The 26,121-nt window shown below is 33.5% G+C and overlaps 1 protein-coding gene across 5 annotated transcripts in view; it reads right to left on the minus strand.

Annotated features, from left to right (window-relative positions):
- LOC105218238 (synapse-associated protein of 47 kDa) overlaps positions 1-26,121 on the minus strand; it is an 80,002-nt gene that overhangs the window by 12,105 nt on the left and 41,776 nt on the right. For 2 of the 5 annotated variants that reach the window (XM_054226233.1, XM_054226236.1), the window contains exons 2-4: positions 5,010-5,255; positions 633-709; positions 129-229 (exon numbers count right to left, since the gene is read on the minus strand). In XM_054226233.1, coding sequence (XP_054082208.1) covers positions 129-229; positions 633-709; positions 5,010-5,255 — 424 coding nt within the window. Of the gene's footprint in view, positions 1-128; positions 230-611; positions 710-5,009; positions 5,256-26,121 lie in introns of all 5 variants that reach the window. The other 3 variants (XM_054226232.1, XM_054226235.1, XM_054226234.1) reach the window with 2 other exon arrangements.

The following is a 26,121-nucleotide window of genomic DNA, read 5'->3' on the forward strand; positions in this document are numbered from 1 at the left end:
TTTATTAGGGACGGAAGTGCAAACCAACGATTAGGCCTTTTTACATTAACTCTAGTATATATTTATATTCAATTATACTATTGTAATTTCATTAAGCAATATATTTATTTATTTTTGTCAATACTTACATTCTCCTTGACAGTCTCCTTGATTTTGGCGCCCGCCTTGTTTATGGCCGACGACAAGAATGAGCCGAAATGCTTAGCTTGCTGTGTTACTTTGGTGGTAACTATAATTTTCAAAGCAAGTAAAATAAACAAATTAATTAATTAAAACAACACTGGAATGTGTGGTAACGCGCAAAGCACACATCTACAAAGTATAAAAACAACAAATGATTTTATGCGACATGCAATGTATATATATAGTACATATGTATAAAAAAAGAAAGAATCTTATAAGAAATACATAAGCGAGCACATTAGTAGTAACCTGTCACCATTTCTGCCATTCTTTGAGACTTTTTTTTTGTGATTTTCAAGGTACAAAGAATTAAATTAAATTGTATATTTTTTTCTTTTTGTAAATAAAACTTGTTAAGCACATTGAGCACATTGTTCACATTAATTTTGTTACCAATTCGATAATCAATTTTGTACTGTGACACGTACTGTTTGCTTCTTCGCCCTTACCCTGTCCGATTTGACCCTCATCACCAGTGGGAGTGCCACCGCCGGAAGCGGGATGCGAATCGGCACCCTCTGTAGCGCTGTAAAGAAAACGCAAGCAATGCAAGTATTAGTTTAGTGAAGAAATTCGGAAATGTTCATTGTATATAAATGTTATTAGAAAGAAAAAAAAAGTATAAAAGTGCATCAAACTTGAAAATATCGCATGCCTTCTAAACATTTTTTTTTTGAATAATAACAACAAACAAACATAGAAAAACATGCATGCAAAATTGAAAACAAATTATCTAAAATTTTTTAATCATAATAAAATATATAATTTAAATATATAAAAAGGTTGGAATTCAAAAAAATAAATGAACTTATTAGATAATAATTTATACAAACTCATTAAATTGTTGTCTTTTATACTTTAGTGTTATATTCTAGAATTTAGTTAGATTAGGTTAACAAAGTTCAGCCTCATTTTCTGAGTGTTGTGTGGCTGTATTACTATATTTTCTTTCTATATAAACCTGTCGCAGTAAATAGTGAGTTGCCGAGAGGCGAACGCTATCAAATCAAAAATCGGTTTAGCCTAAGTCGAAGGCTTATACTGAAAGAAATCGCTAATTAAGAATCTTAAAATAGAAGATTGTACACGGCATCTAGCAACAGTAGCATCGGTGGAGTAGAGAACAGACCTCTATGTTATTCTATTTATTCAACCCTATCCAGTTTATTAAATAGCAGAGCTTTAAAACTACACAGTATGCTCTCATACAGCAGAATACTAAGACGATTTGGTCTATTCAGACCTTTTCCTTCAGTGGTCTAAATCAGTATAATATATAATCTCTTCAATCGAATAAGGTATAAGATATGGTGTGTTTATTTGGAATAACTAACAGGGTTATACTAAAGGCTTTAATTTCTAAAGTAAAAGTAATATTTATAGAGAATTTTCCGAACTATAATATATAAAATTAATTAAAAAAGCACATACATATGTATATTTTAAATAAAGTTATTGGATATATTAAAAAAGTTTTGGAAGTTTATGGAAAAATATAGATATTCAATATAGAATATAAAATAAAAAAAAAGTATTGTTTAATACTTTACAGAATAATATTATTATTAAATTACATTACAGTAATATTATAAAATCTTAAAAAAATTAAGATAATGTTTGAATGTTTTTGCTATTAAAATTTATATATTCTTTACTAAATAAAAATATATTTTGAGTTTAGGTGAGCACGGTGACATAAAACTTTGGATGAATTGTCATATTTACAAGACTAGCTTTGATGATGGATATGCAGTTCTATACTACTAAGACGATCATGAGACAAATGAGCGCCGATTCCTGGAGATGAAGGAAAAAAAATCATGAAAATGTAATAAAGTAGACCTATAAAAATAAATTAGGGAGAAACATAAAATGATGAACACAGCAAAGAGATGTAGTCTGAAATTGCTGCAAATTCGTCGCATGCAAAACATACGACTGTTCCCAAGTATGCGATACTAGAACACACGATAAACAGTAAAGTGAACATTGGTGAAAGGAAAGTTCTCAACTATTTTGAAGAAAAAATACATAAAAAGTAATTTACAAACTTAAAAGAAAACGTAAGTTCTTAAAATAAAATATTAAAGAAGCACATATTGAAGCGCAAAATATGAGAGAAAATTATGAGAGATCTACGAAATTGTACAGAAAAGAAATAGTAGTTGTAAGGAAAGTAGGATAATGAAAAAAAAAAATAAAAAAGTCAGTAGTTTAGAAAACACTTACAACTCATGAGCACAAAAATTGCACTAATTTTCACTACGGTTTTCACTAGACAACAAAAAGACATAATGATAAGAATAACGAATGTTTTTTTTTTTTGTTTTTTGCTTTAAAATTTTCAATGCACGAATATGATTACTAATTCAGTCACATTTTCTTAATTTTTTTCTCTACAAATATTATTTTGCGAGCTTTTACTATTTTTTGCTTTATGTTTTCTTTGCATATCCGCTTGGGTTTGTGATTTTTGATGGGCCGCACAATAATGATGGTAACTGATATTTTATGGTTGCGCTGCATGGTCTCACTACAAACGGTTTACTTGCGAGTTGAGCGTTTTAAAAACGATTACTTTTATGTAGCTGCTTTTCGTTTACGTTTGGGAGTACAAGAATAAACAACTTAAATTGGAGAGAACGAAAATGTTGACATAATCTTGGGTATATTGATATAATTGGATGAAATATAAATGAAATTGGCCAAAAATAAAATTCAGAGAATAGTAATTATATAAAAGCTAATACGTTAATATATAGGTGCAAGTTGGTGACAATGTGAGTTTTAATTAATTACACATATGGTTATGAAGTAAATTATGGAAATTTTTGTCCGCAGATGATAATTAGTTCATTAGACTATATTCGTAATAGCCTTTTCACACAGCCAGATTAATTGATCAATCAACATTTTTATTGAGAAACCCCTTTTTACCCTTCACACTGCCGGCTACTCGATAACAAATCAGCTGTTATACATTTTTTTTTTTGCTTTTCATAAGAAGTTGGTAAGTTTCATCAGCTAATTGCTATTTTTTTATTTATTTCCAGCAGCGACATCCACCGTGTAGCTTGAACAACAGCTCCCAGACAAAGAACGTATATATAATTGCAAATACGTTATTTGTCGCAGAGTTGCATTTAATTTTCAAGTCGATTAAAATTCAATTAAAAATTATTGTAGATTTTTATTTTGTATGGTAAATCGCTCCTAATCAGCGTTTTAATCGAGCAGAGGCCGCTTAATTGATCAATTAGCACCTGTGTGAAAAGGCTATAAGTTAACAGTATATAAATATATTTTATTAAGAATATATGTTAATTATAACAATATTTGGTTTAGTTAGTCTTAAGGGTATCTGCTTAGTTAATAATTATAATAGTTTGCAATCTTTTGAAATGAGAGAGATTATATATATGTACATACTTCATAGACATCGTGTTTTAAGACTTTTTATATCAGTTACATGGGACAAAAATTTCCAAATATATATTTAATGAAATAAAAAATCCAAAATTATAATTTAGTACGTGAGTAATAATTATACTAGATTTGATATAGCAAAAGTACAATTTAAGCCAAGAAGGAAACTGGAATATTAAAGTAATAAGTGAGTTAGCAAAGATAGAATATACAAAAATAAAAAAAAAATTTAGTAAATGGCAGGTAAGAAAAATAGTGATGAAATAGTTTAGAAAATTTTAAGTTAGAAGAAATCTGGAGCAAAAGTTGTAAATTTGTGATTAATATGGTAAGCTAGACTATATATTTGCATCATGGGTGATATAAATACAAGTTTTTTGCAAAATAGTAGTATTAAATGAATAATAATATTTGATGTATTTAATTTAATTTTATTATATTTATTTTTAATTTGTTCAATGAGAGCAAGATATGCTTTTAATGAAATTAAAAAATTGTAATATTAAATTATTATTTTTTATATATATACACAATTAGCAATTATTGAAATTTCTTTTAATTAACCGTTTTTGTTTTAATAAAATATTTAGATTTTCACTAATTTCGGCTGGTTTCTTGTTGTTAATCACTTAGCGATGTTTAAAACTTGTATTCGCACCACCCTATGTATAAATTACAAAATTCGTAGAATATAAGTTTGCAAAAATTTTGAATAAAATTTGGAAAAGTTGCATAAACGAACGTCTGTAAGTGTCTTAATATTGAAAAAAGCAAAAGCAAACTATAAACTAATGCTATAACGCATTGTATTTACTTGTATGTATATGTGTGTGTGTGTGTGTGTGTGTGTGTATAGTTTTGGCCAATATATACGAGTATAAGTGAGTATAAGAAATTTATAACGGTAGGAGTTAATATTACTTTTAATATAATAATATAGTTTTCAACTTGTTAGTTAGTTGTGCTTCAAAGACTGCATTTAATCAATACAACTGCACAGCAACGAACTGAACAAAAGTGATTTTTAGTCAACTTAATTGAACGAAATGTAAAAAAGAACGATTCCAAACGATTTGTATTAAGCTATTGCATAAATTGCTGTGTCAGAACTTTGTAATAATTAGTGAAACTAAACTAAATTCAACTAAACTAGACAATTTGATAAAAATTCAAAATATATTTTTTTTAACTACATAAATATAATACAAAAGCAACACACAATTTTTGTGTTTAGTGTGTTTAAACTTTTGCATTAAAATTATGTATTTGAGATATTTTTTTTTTTTAATGAAGTTATACTTTGAAAAAGTATTTCTTTGTTTTTGTAATAAAACGTTTTATTTGTCCCTGCTGTAACTCATAAAATAGCTTTGTCCCGTCATTAGCTGCTTGGCCCATACCTAATGTACCTCGATTTGTCATCATCATCACCACTCACGGCACCTGTAGGATCACCACTTTCGGCGACAGTGCCATCTGCGGCGACACCCTCACCAGCTTCGGCGCCACCTTTGCGCAGCCCCGGAATTGAGGGCATCGACGGCATGGCTGGCATTGATGGCATAGACATGGTAGGCATTGCCGGCATTGATGGAATTGAAGCGCTGGCACTGCCTAACCAGCCTTTGGCACTTCCCAACCAACCACTGCAAGATATAAGAGACAAATAAACAAAAGGATTAGTTGAAGGTTTAGTTATTGTTTAGTACAATTTATAATTAGTGAAAGTTAATGTTAATATTATAAATGTTATGTAGTACTTAATGCATAATAATTATAGTACATATTACAAATTATTTTAGATTTAATTAATTTTTTAAAGTAAAATAATATTTTCTGGAAAATTATTTTATATATTTTATTTTTTCATAAATAATGCAAATATTAAATAAATAATATGAAAATAAAAAATAAAAATATATACATATATTATATCACGTGTAAGAAAAGGCAACATTTTATACTCTCTCAATTTACTTGTTAAAAAATTAGCCACATGTGCTGGAGTCCTATATTCGACATGTATCTGGGGGCTTGAAAAGTTATATCCCGATCTTCGTGATTTTTAGACAGGCGATGTCACACAAGAAAAGTAGTATTTCTGCAAAGTTTTGTTCTGATAAACGAATCAAATGGAATTCAAAATTGTGGTATAAAAACGTAGGCGTGGGTGTGAACCGATTATCGTCCATTTTTTTATGAAAATCTTAGTGCGCCTGCTCTGTACCATCTTTAACGTACTTTTAAGGGTTGCTGTTGTTTTTTTCTTACTGAACGAAAGCTTTTTAGTAATATTCAACATAACATTTGTATACGAGGTAGGCGTGGTTATAATCCGATTTCATTCATTTGGTAGTTTACAAGTTTTATGCTCAAAAAACAGTATAAAAAAATGTACAAATAAATGTTTATCCAAATATTCTACTCCCTAGTGGGATCCTCTGTTCTAAATATGGCTTTCATAACTTTATTTATGCCTTTTCCGATTTCTTCCACAGCCACCCTCCCACAGTGCCAAGGAGCATGTGCACCATGTATTATCAACGTATCTTAATTTTGCGTCTTAGCAATTTTGTTGAGAGAGTATAAAAATTAATAAAATAATGAGGTTATCTAGTTTGTTCAAAATACTTATGTTACTCATACGCCCTGCCCAAACATATGGTGAATTTTAATATTAATGCATAACTAAACGTTATTTTAAAATTTATAAAAAACATTCCATTTATCAACTTTTAACGCATTTATGAGCTCCACAATTTAAATATTTGCTTAGAAAGTATGCTCTTAGGTGTATGTGCTTAAGTTTATTTTAAAAATTCATACAGATCACGTTACTCATACGCCACGTCAACAGTAGAAAAATTATTAAAATTCATGCGGTTGCTAAAATGCTGCTGTCCTATATATTTTTTCTGAATCAATTTAAATATGTTACATTAAGAAAACAAAGAATTTCACCAACGAGCATATTGCACTGCAAGTGAAACCGCAATGTTACTCATACGCCCCAGTCGATCAACAATAAACTCATTAAAACCGGGTTTGCAACTGCGCACATGCGGCAGATGTATGCATGAATGAACCAGGAAATCATGCCACAAAATGACCTTCAATCGCCGTTTATTGCAATCAAATTGATTTCATCCTTTGTTGTACTTGAACATACGCACATCTGATGCGTAAATTTCGCGCGAACTGTGCGAGCGCAGGAGTATTGCATGCGGTGAGCCTAATTACGGTGGCGTAGGCGATAGAATTGTAGGTGGTAACGGCAACTTTCATTAAATGGCGTCATTGAAATTGCTTGACTGCACTTCACGGCTTCATTAATGTATGCAATATGACGCTCAACATGGCAATCACAAGTAAGTACGTATGTGTGCATATATTCAAGTGTAGTGTGTGTATAATTGCTGTTCGATTATTGTAAAATTTTTAAATTGTTGCCACATGCGGATTAGCGCCACATTATTAGTCGTGCATGCGGTGGACTTTGAACTTTAATAACAAACGCAAATTGGCCATAAACTGGCGAAGCTTTCATATACTTTCGTGCTGGAAATTTTGCCATGACGAAAGTTCATATCAGTCGTAGCAAAAAAGTTGGTAAACGAAGTAAAATATGCTGCGGAGTTTTTTTTTATCATAAATGTATATGTCTGTCCATACATACATGCATAGTCAGGAGCATCCGCAAAATAATGAGTGTGAAAGTTGAATAAATAAACTTTTCATTAGCTCACAGTAGCTGCGAAAACAGCTATCATACATGCCATAAGTATGTGGTGATCGTGGCTAGGCCCTAGGCAGACGTTGAACGCACACACACACAGAAATTATATGTTAAGCAGTAACATGCATACACATACAGACATACATATGCATACAATTTACTGTTAACCTGCGCCTGCTGCTTTACATTTCATACGAAAATAAAATGAATGCCACGTAGATGGATGGATAGTTATGCATGTACATAATTGAGTTTGGTTATAAACTCGTTAAAATAGCAATGGTTAATAATGAGAAAACACATTCGCTGAATACCTGCGAGCGTACCCCTGTTTTAAGTATGCTTAAAGTGAAAAATGAAAAAATAATAATAATATTTTTGCCACAGTGGCAATAAATTGCAATGAAGACCTGTTGTCTGTTATAAGAGTTGTGGTAAAATTAAAGTTCTCTTCATTGTGAGTGCATATAAGTGCTGTAAAGCTATAAAAAGTTGGTTATAAAGTTCGAAATAAATATAAATCATAATAAGTACTGGATATTTAAAATGCTATGAAATCTTATATGAAAGCCATATTTAGAACAGAGGATCCCACTAAGGAGTAGAATATTTGGATAAACATGTTTTTGTATAATGTTTTTTGTACTTAAAACGTGTAAACTACCAAAGATATATCAACCAAACTCTCTCTCTTCCTTTAGACACTTCCTTATATACTTTAAAAATGGTTGAAATACCACGCCTACCTTCAATACAAACGTTATGTTGAATACTACAAACATTGCTTTCGTTCAGTAAGGAAAAACCATAGCAACCCTAAAAAGTATGGTGAATATGGTACAGCGAAGGCGCACTGGTATTAGCATAAACAAGTAAGGAAGGCCTAATTTCGAGTGTAACCGAACATTTTATACTCTCGCAATTTATTTATTTATTTTTATTAATACAACACACAATCGTCATATACATAAGTTATGACCCGATTTCACGTATTTTAGGCACGAAAACATATTATTAAAAGAAAGATTATCCCTCCGAATTTCTTCAAAATATCTGAATAACTTACCTATATTTTCAGTAAAAAAAAAAACAGTAGAAGCCCTGAGCTCCTCATGTTCGATTGCAAAACAGACGGACGGACAGACAGACATTCGAATTTTGACTCGTCTCGTCACCCTCATCATTTTGATATACATATCTACCCTATACTCGTTTAGTTTTAGGACTTATAAACAACCGTTATGTGGCCAAAACTATTATACTCTATTTAGCAACTTTGTTGCGAGATAGTGTAAAAATGGATGATAATCGGTTTACATCCACGCCTACTTTCTTTATACCACAATTTTGTATTTCGATACTATACAACATATAAGTACATCAAGAACAAGTGAATCTAGGTGAGGACCTCAAGTGGGTAATCTTTTATTGAAAATATCGGTAAATCTCTCAGATTTTCTAAAGAAATTCAAAGGGAATGTGCCTTAACCCGAAATATGGTCGTCTGTAGTACTAGATTCCAGCATAAGAAAATCCATCAAACTACTTGGCTGTCCCCGGATCGAATCACTCGCAACCAGATCGATCACGTTGTGATAGACGGAAGACATGTCTCCAGTGTTTTTGATGTGCGTACGCTTCGCGGTCCCAACATCGACTCGGACCACTATCTTGTAGCAGCTAAGATACGCACCCGCCTCTGTGTAGAAAAGCGCACACGTCAACAAACACAAGGAAGGTTCGACATCGAGAAGCTGCAATCACAACCGACAGCTGAACGATTTTCTACTCGACTTGCACTCCTGCTCTCTGAGAGACCAACCGAAACCATTGGCTTTCGGAAAAGTCAAAAAAAACAGCTGGTATGATGAAGATTGTCGTCTCGCAGTGGAGAGAAAACAGACTGCCTACTTCGCAATGTTGCGATCGACCGCAACACGAGCGGGATGGGAAAGATACCGAGAGCTGAAGAGGGAAGCGAGACGCATTTGCAGACAAAAAAAGAAAGAGGCCGAAATGCGTGAGTATGAAGAGCATGCCAAGCTGGCCGACAGGGGTAATGCTCGAAAATTTTACAAGATCCGGCGACTAACTGAAGGTTCTGTCGAGCGTACTGTGTGAAAGACTAAAGTCCACCGTCAACAAACTGATTGGACCTAATCAGTGTGGCTTTGGACCTGGAAAATCAACAACAGACCAGATATTCACCATGCGCCAAATTTTGGAGTAGACCCGTGAAAATAGGATCGACACACAACATTTGTTTGTTGACTTTAAAGCAGCTTTCGACAGCACGAAAAGGAGTTGCCTTTATGCCGCGATGTCTGAATTTGGTATCCCCGCAAAACTAATACGACTGTGTAAGCTGACGTTGAGCAACACCAAAAGCTCCGTCAGGATCGGGAAGGACCTCTCCGAGCCGTTCGATACCAGACGAGGTTTCAGACAAGGTGACTCACTCTCGTGTGTTTTCTTTAACCTGATGCTGGAGAAAATAATACGAGCTGCAGAGATAAATAGAGAAGGTACAATCTTCTATAAGAGTGTACAGCTACTGGCGTACGCCGATGATACTGATATCATTGAAAACAACACCCGCGCCGTTAGTTCTGCTTTTTCCAGACTGGATAAGGAAGCGAAGCGTATGGGTCTGGTGGTGAACGAGGACAAGACGAAATATCTCCTGTCGTCAAACAAACAGTCAGCGCATTCGCGTCTTGGCTCCCACGTCACTGTTGACAGTCATAACTTTGAAGTTGTAGATAATTTCGTTTATCTGGGAACCAACATTAACAGCAATAACAATGTCAGCCTGGAAATCCAACGCAGAATCACTCTTGCCAACAGGTGCTACTATGGACTAAGTAGGCAATTGAAAAGTAAAGTCCTCTCTCGACGAACAAAAACCAAACTCTACAAGTTTCTCGTCATTCCCGTCCTACTTTACGGTGCAGAAGCGTGGACGATGTCAACATCCGTTGAGACGGCACTAGGAGTTTTCGAGAGAAAGCTTTTGCGGAAGATTTATGGTCCCTTAAACATTGGCAACGGCGAATACCGCAGACGATGGAACGATGAGCAGTATGTGTTATTCGACGACATAGACATAGTCCAGCGAATAAAAAGACAGCGGCTACGCTGGCTAGGTCATGTTGTTCGAATGGATGTAAGTGCTCCAGCTCTGAGAGTATTCGATGCAGTACCCGCTGGTGGAAGCCGAGGAAGAGGGAGACCTCCACTCCGATGGAATGACCAGGTGGAGAGGGACCTGTCTTCGCTTGGTAAAACCAATTGGCGCTAAACTGCCAGAAGGAGGGATACATGGCGCGCTGTTGTGGACTCGGCTATAACCGCGTAAGCGGTGTCTACGCCAGTCAAGAAGAAGAAGAAGATTTCATGAAACAAATCAAAATCTTCATTTTATGATTTTTGTATACCACCATGGTCCATTGTTGTTCACAAGCAACCTTCTGTAGCGCCCATAATAAAAGGCGTGGCAACATGAAATTTTATTAGTAATCTCTTTTTGGCATTCTTGTATGGTCCCAATGGAGAAAAATTTTAAAACCACAGGAAAAAGTCGAGTCAAAAGGGTTAATAATAACATACCTTTGTGTCAAAAGAAGGCAAATTTTGGTCAATATTTCCTCTAGCCCTCATATACCTCAAATACGAATTTTCAAACTACCGGTGGACTTTATATCATATATAACATATATAACGTAGCTTGGTGGCAAAAATTCTTGAAACCGATCTAGGAATTACACTTTCCATATACTATATAAAATGATTTTCGTTATTCTAGTGGAATTCATGACGAATATACGGGACGAATTGTGTGTTGTTGTGTGTACATCCGAACAAAGCCTTTCCTTACAGAAAGTTTTGTATGAATTTTTTTTAAACAATAAAGTTTGACCCAGCTGACATATATAAATATATATAAGCAGTATTCATACATATATATTCATACAGTAAAAGTACAAATTATTGGATACAAAAATTTGCAAAACTCTTTTGAATAATTTTGATCACAGCAAACAAATTGTTAGAATTTGAAATAATTATATTACTCCTGCTTTTAGACAAATTATAAATAGTCATATGGGGATTATAAAGGTAAAATGAAAAATATTTATAAAAAAAAATGCCAACTAAATTCACATAAATCGAAAAAAAGCTTTAGGAAATACTCTTGTCGCATTTCATTTAACTGCTTCACTATCTAATAAATGATTGCATGCGGTAACCTCTTTTACTACGGACACATTTAGGGTGAAGAAATTCTCAATAGTAGCGGAGCATTTCAACTAGTAAGCTTTCTTGATAGCTAGCTTCGTTCCAAAATTGCACAGTCAGCTACTAGCGATATGTGGCAAATGCAATATAAATACTGTGTCGTAACAACACACATACAAACATACATCTGAAATTAGGAGTCACGAGGCTAACAACACATTAGTGTCGTGCTGCAATACTTGGGTAATGCGGCTAAAGAAATACTCAAATTGCTGACAGCTGCAAGTAAGCGTTGTAAAAAAGTAGGTGAAGAAATATAAAATTAATGGAAAACAAATACGATTTTGTATGGATATTTGGTTTATCGAGCGAGGGAGAGATGCAGCTACATAAAATGCTAAATAAATTTGTATAAAAATGCAAGCGAATCTATACTTAAATATTAAATAACTGCGAAAATTTAAGTTGTTTGTTGCACATAGTGGCCCGGCAAATAGTGTAGAAACAAATCACGAACAACTTTCACAAAGCGGTCCTTATAAATGTCTCTCGTATAGGGAATTCAGTGTCAAGCTTTCAAGCTGCTGAAAATGCAGTAATGGCAAAGCAACCGTTAATGCAATAAATATGAGTAGTTTAGTATTGCCAGAGTTAAACTTTTCCTTTGTAGAACATGCGAGTGGACATCCGCATTAAAAACAACAATTGTCTCTCTAGTTTCCAATTTTGCTTGAAAATAAAGTTAGTGAAACTGGAATACTGTGCAGAAGAAGAAAGATAAGAGCAGCACATTTACTGGGTGTTATTTATACCATAGTTGCTGTTTTAGAAAAACTCAAATTTTCCACACTTTGTGCTGATGCTACACCTAAGTGCATTGCAGTGAAAAAGAATATTACTCATACGCAATGGCGAACAACATCACCGGTAAATGGACAAATGGCGGAGCTTTGAACTGCGATTCCAGGAGATGTCGTACAAAAAAAAAAACGCATTTGACAATAATGATAGTGATGTAAGAATTGCTGCACATCATTACGAAAAGATAAGCTTTTATGTCATTTTGGCTTAACACACTTCGCCGTTATACGCTAGTATACTAGGGTATAGTCATGAGTACAGTTTATGCATACCATGTAAAAAAGTTCACATAAAACCGCAAATGCTTGGCACACCCTATGCTGCTGTCATATCCGCGCACTTATTGAGCTGAATAAATTCATAGGAAATTATTATGTTCGGAAAATTACATTAAAAGAATGACAAAGTTGAAGTATTTGTAAAGCCAATATGTCGGAAAGTTAGTGGCATGTAATGGCGAATAAATCTATGCACGGTTAGCCATGACGGCGAAACTATGTTGAAACTTTTATTGTTGCCGGTAAGTTGGATGTTAACGCTGTCTAACTAAGCTAGCTGTTTTTGCATAATCATGCAAACCATAAAAAGGGAGACCCCACAATCTGCGCCAATTACCGTGGTATAAGTCTCCTCAATATCGCATATATGTAAGGTTTTGTCGAGCGTATTGTGTGAAAGACTAAAGCCCGCCGTCAACAAACTGATTGGACCTAATCAGTGTGGCTTTGGACCTGGAAAATCAACAACAGACAAGATATTCACCATGCGCCAAATTTTGGAGAAGACCCGTGAAAATAGGATCGACACACACCATCTCTTTGTTGACTTTAAAGCTGCTTTCGACAGCACGAAAAAGAGTTGCCTTTATGCCGCGATGTCTGAATTTGGTATTCCCGCAAAACTAATAGGGCTGTGTAAGCTGACGTGGAGCAACACCAAAAGCTCCGTCAGGATCGGGAAGGACCTCTCCGAACCGTTCGTTACCAGACGAGGTTTCAGACAAGGTGACTCACTCTCGTGTGATTTCTTAAACTGATGCTGGAGAAAATAATACGAGCTGCAGAGCTAAATAGAGAAGGTACAATCTTCTACAAGAGCGTACAGCTGCTGGCGTATGTCGTTGATATTGATATCACCGGAAGCAACAACCGCGCTGTTTGTTCTGCTTTTTCCAGACTAGATAAAGAAGCGAAGCGTATTTGTCTGGTGATGAATGACGACAAAACGAAATATCTCCTGTCATCAAACAAACAGTCAGCCCATTCGCGTTTTGGCTCCCACGTCACTGTTGACAGTCATACCTTTGAAGTAGTATATAGTTTCGTCTACTTGTGAACCAGCGTTAACAACACCAACAATGTCAGCCTTGAAATCCAACGCAGAATCGCTCTTGCCAACAGGTGCTACTTTGGACTGAGTAGGAAATTTAAAAGTAAAGTCCTCTCTCCACGAATCAAAATTAAACTCTACAAGTCTCTTATCATTCCCGTCCTGCTTTATGGTGCAGAAGCTTAGACGATGTCAACATCAGATGAGACCACACTAGGAGTTTTCGAGAGTTAAATTTTGCGCAAGATTTATGGTCCTCAGAACATTGGCAACGGCGAATACCGCAGACGATGGAACGATGAGCTGTACGAGTTATACGGCGACATTGACATAGTTCAGCGAATAAAAAGACAGCGGCTACGCTGGCTAGATCATGTTGTTCGAATGGATGAAAGTGGTCCAGCTCTGAAAGTATTCGATGGAGTACCCGCTGGTGGAAGACTAGGAAGAGGGAGACCTCTACGCCGATGGAAGGACCAGGTGGAGAGGGACCTGGCTTCGCTTGGTATAACCAATTGGCGACAAACTGCCAGAAGGAGGGATACGTGGCGCGCTGTTTTGGACTCGGCTATAACCGCGTAAGGGGTGTCTACGCCTGTCAAGAAGAAGAAGATGGCACCCAAAGTCTTAACAACTATATAAGACAGATTCAAAGATTTCCATATTTTTTTTTTTGTTTCGCAACCATTTAAAAGATAATATTTCTTTTTGTTTTGGACTCGGGCCATTTGCTTTTTTAATACACCTTTTTATGTAGTTTATAATTCTATTGTAACGTCACATCACAAAAGAAAAGAAAGAAAGAGATATAAGACTTTGCTGCTTCATTTCTTACTTTCACTTAGCACCAACTCTCACATATTGAAAATATATTTTTACACGTCCTTTCGTTCATGTATCTTTTCAATACCCGCCTTCGTGGGCGCCATAATGGCCTTACGTGTACAGACAGATTCATATTTGCTTGAAGTGTCTTAATTAAAAGTGAACACGATATCACTGCCGTTTGCTAAACCGACAATATTGCATGTTGTTGATGTTTTTTTCTTTTGTTTTGTTTTTTCTTGGCATTATTAAAGTAAATCCCTTTTCATGTATTCTGACGTCGATTACCTTGGCTCGTGGGCGCGCAGTGAAATAATGCAGAAAGGAGTAAAGAGAAGGCAGAAGGTCATTTATATTTCATTTAGCTTTGAATGAATGCGCTGTGTTTTGTTATTGCGTGTTATAAATCTTTTTACCTCGGCTTTATCTTGCCATACGTATCGCATCTCTACAGTCTCTGGCAATTTGCATGTATTGTTATTGTGTTTATTTATTTGTTGTTTTTATATTGTTGTCTCGTTTTACGTAACTCAGCGTCCTTTCTGATATAAAACGAAATACCCATTGTCATCTTTAAAAAATCACGTGATGCTAGAATTTAATTCATATACTATGTTTTATTCAGCATGTCGCAATATGTATTGCTAAGTTATTTTTATCAGGCTTTCCGAACCCGCTAATGATTAAAAAGACGAGACACGGTATAATTTATCAGAAAATTCTCGCTAGTTCTTGGCGAAAAAAGGATAATATTACAGCGACTATTATCCATCGTAAGACTAAAGACACAGCAGGCTTTGGTCTTCACACGGATCAACTAGGCCGGGTGATTTAAAATATTACCAACAGACTTTACTTCAAAAAGCTCCATAACTACTTAAAGAAAATCTGAATTTTTTTTGGCTCCAGATTTATTCAGAGGCAAATAATGTGAGATTTGTACTTCAAAAGATTCTCGATTTATTCAGAAGAGTGTATTACTGGGAAAGATTTCAGAGAAGAATATAGACAGATATAAACATTCGTTTTTTTTACCAAGAATCTGAAAGAATTTAAAACTACTACAAATGATTAATTTTCCATGTACACACCTTTTTCTTCTTTTCTACAAATTTAAAGGCTTCAAACTCACAAATTTCACTATCACCCCTTTCAAGTTAAACTCTAAGTAAATCTTATCATTTATCTCACATCTGACTAAATGAATGAAAATGTCTGTCCTCACATTACTGTGCGCCATTCACTAGAGGCATTTCACAGTAAATTGGAAGCGGCAAAGCAACAGTAACGACTGCTATAACAGTGCGAATATCCGGTATCTGATTAAGTAGGACATGCATAGCTTTTCGCTGATTTATATGCATTTTCTCAGGTCGATCCCTCATTTGCTTAATGTTGCCGCTACACATGTACAGGTACGGGTATGTACTATATATGTATATTACTGTCTTGCGTCGCCCCTCATGTAATGTTTACGTTAGTCACCTTGACAGATGTCAGAGATTATGTGCGATTTGCGTGTTGGTGCTTGTGAGTTGTGCTGAGATTTACAAACGCATTATTTACGAGTTTTATGTAATTTTTGTTCAAATTTAGTATACGACTGTACAAATGTGTATTAATGAATTAAAAATAAATTCGTTAGCTTTGTTGGCAATAAGAATAATAATATTATACTGAGCTGCCTACAAACGGATGATGGATTTAGGGCAGACGATTTTGGCTCATAAAATCTCATAGAGATTTTTCGTTTCGAAGGTGATATAAAAATAAAATTTTAATAATTTTTTGTTTCGTAGTGGGCGGACGTACGACCAACCAAAAGGAAGTCACGCATATGCAAAGTAATGGCAAATAATCATAAAGAGAGCTAGAAAATTAAATATGGAATTGAGTATAATGGTTTGTTCTCCTTGTTACACATATGAATTTGAAGAAATACGGAGTTTCACTATCAGACATTTTTGGAGGACAAATTTTTTAGTAATATGTATATATTTTAATGTTAAATGCTAAAGGGCCTATTATATGTAATTTTTTAATAAAATGTTAGGGTCCTATAATACTGCCCGCAAATTATATCTTCGAATCGTTAGTGAATAATTATATTAGTGGAAGTTATTGGTAGTGGACTACTAAAGAACATCGAACTAAATTTGTACAACTCAAAAATACCCATTATAGCCTTTTCGCACAGCCAAATTAATGGATCAATTAAAATATGAAGTAAGAAACCAATTTTTGCCCTTCGCACTACCGGCTACTCGATAATGGACCAGCTGTTATAATTTTTGTTTTTTGTTTTTCATAAGAAGTTGGTAAGTTTCGACGGCTGATTGCTATTTGCTCAATAACTACATCCATTATTTCCAGCAGCGACATCTACCGTTGAGTAGTATTACTTACAAATAGGTACTTTCACTAATTTCATTTTCAACACAATTAAAAATTAATGTATTTTTATTTTGTATGGTAAATCGAACTAAATCAGCGCATTAATCGAGCAATGGCCGGTTAATTGATCAATTAGCTCCTGTGCGAAAAGTCTAATACATAGCCTTATAATAAGACATTATACATTTCATGTGCACGACACTCGTATATACAGTGACAGACATTCGTTTAAACACGGCCTTATTTTTCATTCTCTCAATCAATGACTTGCCTAAAACAAATTCTATGTTATATTGCTTGCTAGGCTACCGGGAGTTTGTTTGTAATGCAAAAACCTATTTTCGTTGTTGTTGTTATATTTAATGCATTTTTTTAATAATATGAAAAAAGGGGTAGTAGTCGTTTAAACGCATCAACTAAATGTCTCATATTTTCATATTTATTAAGTTTTTAATAATTAATTGATGTTGCATTTTTATTAATAACTTCAAAAACACGTTTTGGCATCGAGTTCACTAAATGTTTCAGTTTCGTCTGATCAAAATATTCCCATGTTTCTTTAAGGTCCAATTTAAGATTTTATAAGATCTTGGACACTGAATTCTAATCAGGATTGCACGCTGGGCACTTTATAAGTGCAATATTACGCTCCTCAAACCATTTTACAGACTCCTTAGAAACGTGAATGGCAGCGTTATCCTGTTGAAAAATGATATCTTCATCCATTTTGTTATCCAAAAATTAAATGAGAGCATGATCCAACACTTCGGTGTATATTTTGAGTCCAAAGCACAATTTTGCTTTACCTGCCACCACCCAAATTTTTTTTTGATAAATCGTGTCAGCAACAACTGTAAGAGTCTGGACCATCTAAATTTAATATTTTTTCATCAGAAAACACAACATCATCCATCTCAGTTGTCCTTTACATGGGTTTCCGGGTGAAGTTTAAGTGCACTTGTTTGTGATGAGACTTCAACCAGGCTTGCACACCGGTTTCTTCCATTTTAACTAATTTCTGTTATGTAAAATGTGTGCAATATGCCTGGTTGTCACTGGAAAACCCAAATTATCTTTTATTTTTTGTGCAGTTCAAAATTTTTTAGTGGTTTGATTTTTAATTTTATTTATCTGGCGAATATAAAGTTTAACATTTCCCTTCGTTGGATTTTTCACCATAAAATTTTCCATTAAAAAAAAGGGGCACGACGACGAAAAGAGTCTGATCTTTCAATTTTGTGCCCGATCTCCAGATTTCAATAACCTTCCTTATGGTAAATATTGATTTTAGCTTTTTTGAGTCACCGAGGTATTTTCCCTATGAGCAAAAATGTGGAAAAAGCTAGGAAAAACGATTTTTTTTCTCATTTTTAAAAATTATGAACTTTTCAGAGCAAAAAACGTGATCCTTTAATGTTTTCAAAAATTCGATCGAAACAAAAAAACGGCTGGCTGGATTAATTTGATTTTAATTTGTAGGGTTTTTGTGGACATATTGAACTGTAAAAGGCACACTTAACATTAGTGGTTTCCTCAATATTTTCGAGCTAGCGCTCGATTTTCCAAAAAACCACCAAAAGCCCTTTTTTAGTTGCATTTTCAAATTCATGTGACAATAAGACAAAAATTTTTTTTCGGAAAAGTAATGGCTAGTCGTTAATGAGAATTCATTCAAGTTCTTGAAACCCACCTTTAACTTTCTGTGCGATCATTGGTTGCTGAGATATCGATTATCAAAGACAAAAGGATCCTTTTCCATTTGAAGACCGGTATCTCGGCGAGAAGTGGACTTATCGAGGTGTTCAAAAAACCAAATTAAAGCTAAATGAACAAAGTATCCGATCCTTATAGTGGTTAAGCTAAACAGATTTTTTCCACGCCCGTAGACCAAAAAAACTAAAAAAATTTTGAAAGTTTGTGTGTAGCTGGTTTTTCTACGATTACTCAAAAACCGCAGAGGTTAAAATTTTTTAAAGTTCTAATCCAAAAACTAGGCACTAGGAGCTATATTTTCCATCTTTATCGATTTCTTGTACGACCATTTCTTTCGAAGTTAGGGCCTGTTGAATTTTCCCAAAAATTTGGATTTTTTTGTATCCCTTAATTTTTTCCAGTAGTGTATAATATTAACTGTAGTAATATATAAGTCGCCAACATCTTCGGAGTTTTTTAAGAATTAAATTTGGGACTTTTGGTTCGACTTTATAATCTAGGTTAGAAAGCACACGTGATTAAAACCTTCTGATACATTCCATCAAAACTTACAAATAAAATTATATATTTCGAAGCTCAGAGACACCGTAGGTTTTTTAGTTAGAGTTGAGTTTCACACTTTTGTATCATTAGGGGTAAATGACAAGGCAAATAGTAATCAAGCAGTGACGTCATTGGGAATTGTTAAGCAGAAACTGTGACGTTTAAATGCATGTCACTGACAACGTTGCTACAACAACCAACTCCACCTAACTAAAGGGAATTATTAAGTACATTTGTATGCATATACATACATACATATAACAAATATCGTAAGCTTTTATGCTTTGTTGAAAAGGATAACCACAAAAAGGTATTACTGCGCTTATAACATCCATATACATTTATATTATTTTCATTTAAATGACCCAACAGTGTGGAATTACCGTTAGACCGCAGTTTAAAGCCTACTACAACTTTTCCTGTTGTGGAACTTTCGCCGAAGAGAGCGTTAAATTCATTAAAAACACATACAAATATATAAGTAGTATAATTTTCACTTGTTTATATTTCAGCACGTGTTGCTAAGAAGTGAAAGAAACACAAAGAAAAATACAACCACCCACCCACAGGTCGAGGCGCAGTAGGCGCTTGTAGTGTAGTGTTGGACGAAAATCCTACCAAAAGCACTACAACAAAAGCAACAAAAAACCAGTCCTTTCTGTGTTGCGAACTTAATTATACAGTTGAGTGGTAAATGAAGAGAGACGACAAGGCATTAATCTTATTTTAACCGCAAGTTCATTTGCAATTAAGTAGGTATATTCCGTTATATATATATTATGTGTGTGTACATGTTGAAGTCAAGTTAAGTAAAGTTAATGTTGTGCTACTTGCACCAAGTTTGCACGTTTCATGGTTACGCCACGCAAAAAGGACATTCGGCTTAGCAGCTAAAGTGCTGAAATGTCTAAAGGGGTTAAATATTAATTGTGTGCCTTGAATAAATTTTCAACTATTTGTCATTTCAGTACTTCCACTGCAGCACTGACAGTAAATTGCCTTTAAATTGCGGTACGGGTACAAGTATAAGGCTTAGGACTTTTTTAACCTACCCATACTGCTGAAACCTTCTTAATTTTCTAAATTTTAAATTTTCTGTTATTTGTTAAAAAGTTGTCTTATTTTTAGTATAATATAACAATTTGAACTATCTTCATTCTATCGGCGCAATGTTATTAAACGATTGTTTGCCGTTCACAGCTTTAGTTGCTTAAGAGATCTGGAACTTCTCCCAAGTTTCGACGATATTTTAAACAATTACGTTATATTTCCAGAAAGTTTTATAATCTTACGACATAATTAGAGAATCAAATTTTTCCGGATAATCAAAATTTCCGGTATTATAATATCTGTGATACTTATGAATTGAATAACTATTTTAAATAATATATTTTTATAATTAAACTTAAAATATAATAATAAAAAATAAATTAAGCACATGAGATAAAAACGGATATAAATTAAGAAAATAAAACTGGATAAACTTACGTGGCTTCTGTGAGGAATTGATCAACAATATTTTCACCGCTAAAGAAAAATAAAAAAATATAAGAAATGATAAATAAAAACTAAAGAAAAAATTAATAAGTAATATATTTAAAATATATATAAAAACATATATAATACAATATTAAAATAAAAATAAATAAATTTATTATAATTTATGAAAAAAAAATTAGAAAAACACAAGGGAAAATGTTTAAATATTTAGCTCTTTTAAAATGTAGCGTAAACGATGTTTCATATCATATCAATCAATGACAGAACAATAACTGGTTTTTTTTAAATAATGCGAATGTCTAATAGCCTTTTTGCACAGCCAAATTAATTGATCAATTAAAATTTTAATTGAGAAACCACTTTTTGCCCTAAACGCTGCTGGCTACTCGATAACCGATCAACTTTTATACATTTTTATTTTTGCTTTTCATAAGAAGTTGGTAAACTTCATCAGCTGATTGATATTTTTTAGCAACGACATCTACCGTAGCTTCTTTTATCAAACAATTCAGCCAATCGCAGACAAAGAAAGTATACCGTACGTCTTTATTGCAAAGTTGGATATCATTTTCAAGTCGATTAAAATTCAATTAAAATTAATTTAGATTTTTATTTTGTATGGTAAATCGATCTTAATCAGCGTTTTAATCGAGCAGAGACCGGTTAATTGATCAATTAGCTCATGTGTAAAAAGGCATTACATTGCATTTTCTACTCATTTATAATTCGATTAAAAATGAATGAAGAAAAATGATATTTTTATTTTGTATGGTAAATCGATTTGATGAAGTGAGAAAGGGCTATAAGGCAAAGAACGAGAAGAATCATATAAACTCATGAACTTGGAAATGTTCTAACTAGATCGATTTTCACCTGTCCACGATGTAGCGTGAAAACGCTTTAGATATCTATTTTGTCTATAACGTACTTACTCTCTGGTAATTATTTCAATTGTTTATTAAACACTCAAAACATTAACCTTGTCTGTGTGACTCACCTGTAATGAGAAGAAAAAATAATAATCGTTTAGTATATTGGTTTAAGATATTAAATATATACCACGACATAGATTTCTGAAGTGGAAAAGTAGGATCATTTTAGAAATATTAATTCACCAACCGTCTATTTATATCATTCCTTATTTTAATAACTTAACTGTAACTGATTTTTGTCGGCAGTTCTCGAAATAACCAACGCAGCTATTGGATTTCACAATACGCAGGAACCTATTGTAATATATCAACCCAAGAGTCACCTTACGGATCATTTTTCTATGTAGAGTATATTAGTTGGTCATTAGACCTATTGTTTCATGTTTAAAATATAATCGGATATTTGTGATTACCAATCGAGAATTGGGATTTAATTCACATCCTGTGGTTTGATGATATGCAACTCTAATCACGACACCAATGCCAATCACAGGTTAGGCATTTTCAAAAATAATTTGATGACAGGAAACAAGCAGAGAAAGATAACAAGTAGTGACAGAGCCGCATACTTATTACCATATTGTATGTATGTATGCAATAGTTTGCTATTTTGCCGCTTTTGATTTGCAGTTTACCCCATAACCACCAACCAATTAAATCGAACCAAGCCGATCGTTGCAAACTGTGTACAAAACCACACGGAAATACTGTCTACTTGTGCCCGCATGCTATGGGCTATTTCCTGTCATGCATGCATTTAAAGGTCGAAATTGTGCATACATACGAGAGTCCGTATTCCGATGCACCTACAACAACAAGTATGTATGAGTATATGGTAAAACAAACAAACAACAGAAGGCGCACACTGACATTGCCGGAGGAGGAATGAAAATCGAAGAGCCTTGACCCAAACTACAGGCGAAAAATACTTATGTTTTGCCATACATAGCAAAGGGATTGGAAATGTTGTATACATATGTACATATATAGACTCGAACATACATCGATATGTAGGTATATATATGTATTTCTAGTGTTACAAGCAATCACTAACCCATTTGAAAAAGCAAAATGATTGCAACGTAAATAGGACACAACAGCAATGCCTCAAACAAATAACGTCCCGATCCATGCTATGCCCGGGATTATTGGGATTGCTGAGCGAATGAGCACCACAGGCGGTAAGTTAATATGCTGAAAGCGTAATGCAAACACTTGGCATTCGTTGAAGTGCGTTGGCAGTTGTCGTCGTCACCAGCAGCGTCTTTGTGGTAATTGGTTACAACAAATCGTCAACACAAGAGGCTGTGCCGTGTGTGTGTACTAGCAGGTTTTTTTCTGATGGACATGGTCCATTTGCCAATGTTGTCACATCCTCCTTTGTTTGCGACAAAACAATAAGTTAATCCCACACACAAGGATTATGGTGAGCATAAAAAGCAATGATGATTGAGACTTTATTGTTTGTGCATTAAGCAGACTGTGTGTCGGAGAGTAACGTGCGTACATGAAATAAGTTTGTGTCATTTCTGACCTTGCAATACTATTATATATATACGAGATTTTAAAATATTAAGTTATTAATGTGGTTTTGTGACAAAAAAATACGCTTAACTTTGAAAAAAAAAAATTAAAAAATTCGACGCTGAAATTAAATTGATTTTGAGTTATTTTTAATAGAAAATAATTGAAAATTCCATTTTGTAGCATATTTTTAGGCGACAGGGTTTACTAGAACATATATTGCTATTTAAAATAATAACGTAGAACTATTTGTGGGTTAATTAGACTGAGCCGGTATTAAATACAAATATAATAGTTCCATAGTTACGTGAAAACTTTTTTTTTAATTTTTATCTTCCTCTTACCATTCATAGGTCATTAGCAAATCAAATGTATGTAAAGAACGAAAACATTTTTCTGCAGAATAAGTAATAAAAATAAATATTAAATTCAATTTAGTGAATATAAAATATAAGATTTTGTCTTTATATTAAGGGGTTAGGTGGGTTTCAAAATTTGCAAAAAAAAAAAAAGTTTTCATCTTATTAAATAGTGCAATATGTTTAAAATATTATCCAAAAATATCAATCCGAGAAAAATTCTAAGAGTATACCCTTTGGAGTTCCGCCTATCAAGCCACGTCAGTACGAATGTAAAACTTTAAACGCGTTTATCTCAAAACTAAATTTTTCAAGTCGGTGGACACGATATCTCAAAAAGCTTTGAAGCGATTTTTATACAAATTTGCACAGATCTTTGAAATAACATAATATAGTTAATGAACGAAGGATTTTTTAATATCTTTATTATAACTATTTTTTTAGCCCATTTATGGCGAAAATTTTACCAAAATAATGAGGTTTCAAAAATTCAATTTCAACATTTTCTTTTTTTTCCGTCGTTCATTAACTAGATTTATCCATGTACTATCGATATATTTTTGGTTATTGATTTTAGATGAACCAATCATGAGTTATGATGTCCACCGCAAGACCTTTTTTTTGAACACGTCATGGGAGATGAGTTAGCAACGGCTGAGTTTTCTAAATTTTTTAATAAAAATTTCGCAATACATATTTTAAACATGTATCTTTGATACGCTAAATTGTTTAAATGAAATAGATGATTGTATATATAATAAAAAAAAATTAAATAAAACTCTTGTTTTTATCATCTGGAAGCCACCTAATCCCTTAAGTGATGGGAATGTTTTTAAATTCCAAGTATTACGGGGTTTCAGTGGTTGTGTAAAGTTTAACAATCCTACAGTGATTACAATGTGACAAATTTAATAAATTGAACTCTTCAACTTCATAGCAATCCAAAGCGCTTTCTATGTCTGACAGCACCCTAAAAGTAAGAAAACTCCGACGGTGAAAAATACATTTCTGAAAGACTAAGCAATATTGAAACGAGTGGAAAATATCCTCGTGTAAATATGTGTGAAGTCACGACGAAGATTGTAAACAAAGTAGACGTGTTGGCAAACAAAATTTCTTACCAAAATACTGTGCGCTCTTTATAGTGTGTGTAGGCATAAGCAAATAAGAATTTATTGACAAAGTACTATGTACTAGTATATAATATGGCATTATGTGGAGTCTCTTGCTTTGGTGTAGTGTACAAATACGTGTTGAATGAATATGAGATGTCATATTTCTGTACTCGAAAAGCAATAACGGTAGCGGCTGTCTAGCCTTTGTTTGAAAGTAAATAAATGGAAAAGTACACAAGGGAAGTATCAAAATGTTGAAGGATTTCGGACAATGGTGGTAAAGTAAATTAGAAGTGTGGGAGGTTTTGAAAATAACATTCAGTGTCATTAGATTTGATTGTATCGGAAATATTGCACGATTCAGAATTGTGTTTGAATATTAAAAGAGAAATTTTATTTTATTTCTTTAAACCCAACAGTCGCTGCATCAAAAGTGTTTGAGGAAATATACTTTATTAGTATTAGAGATGCCAAAGGATTATGATCTTCTTTTTGCACGGTTAACTGGGACAGTAAATTACTCGTGTAAAAAAAAAAACCGTGCAAAAAAAATCAAATTTTTATATAAAACTTACTATTGGGACCAATTTAAGAAAAAAATCGTGCAAAAAATAGAAAACGTGTAAAAAAGATCTAATTTTACATGAAAATCTATCTATTCGTACAGTGAGAATTTACACTGTTGTTGTTGTTATAGACTTTTCTGGTATTATACATATGTATGTATGTACATATTACTGTCAGTAGGAACAAACAACAACTATTCTGGGAATGGTAAAAAATAATACATTTCAAAGTTCCGTCATTAATCGCTGTGTCCTCTTTTCTCTTACTTCTTCATACAGCTTCATTTATTTGTTTACGTATTGAAATTGTTGCAACTTTTTCAATGGCTTTCGAATCTAGGATTTGTATTTTTTAGTTTAAACCTAATTTAGAATTTATTAAATTCTATTAACAGCAATGTGACGTATTGACGTATGGAATTTTGATTTTATTGCAAAAAAGTGTACAATTAAAATAAACAAGTAAGGAAAGGCTAAGTTCGGGTGCAACCGAACATTTTATACTCTCGCAATTTATTGAAGAAATTTTATCAGGATAACACACAAATTTACCTATAAATTCGGCATAAAGTTTAATAAAGTAACGAAAATCGTCCTATATAGTGTATGAGGGCAGAGGTAATTCCTGAACCGATTTCATTCATTTTCACCAACAAGGTACACTATAACCAAAACTATACACTCACTGAATTTCGCAAATATATCTCACATATTAACCAATACATATATGCAGATTAAAGCCCACCGTATTTTTGAAAAACCTATAATTAGGTATATGGGAGCTAGGAGATGTTATTATCCGATTTTAATAATTCTTGGAACAGAGACACACAGAGAAAACAATTTCTTCTGAATTACATTAAATTATCTAAGATA

This window comes from Zeugodacus cucurbitae, chromosome 2, assembly GCF_028554725.1.
Source record: "Zeugodacus cucurbitae isolate PBARC_wt_2022May chromosome 2, idZeuCucr1.2, whole genome shotgun sequence".
Classification (NCBI taxonomy): domain Eukaryota; kingdom Metazoa; phylum Arthropoda; class Insecta; order Diptera; family Tephritidae; genus Zeugodacus; species Zeugodacus cucurbitae.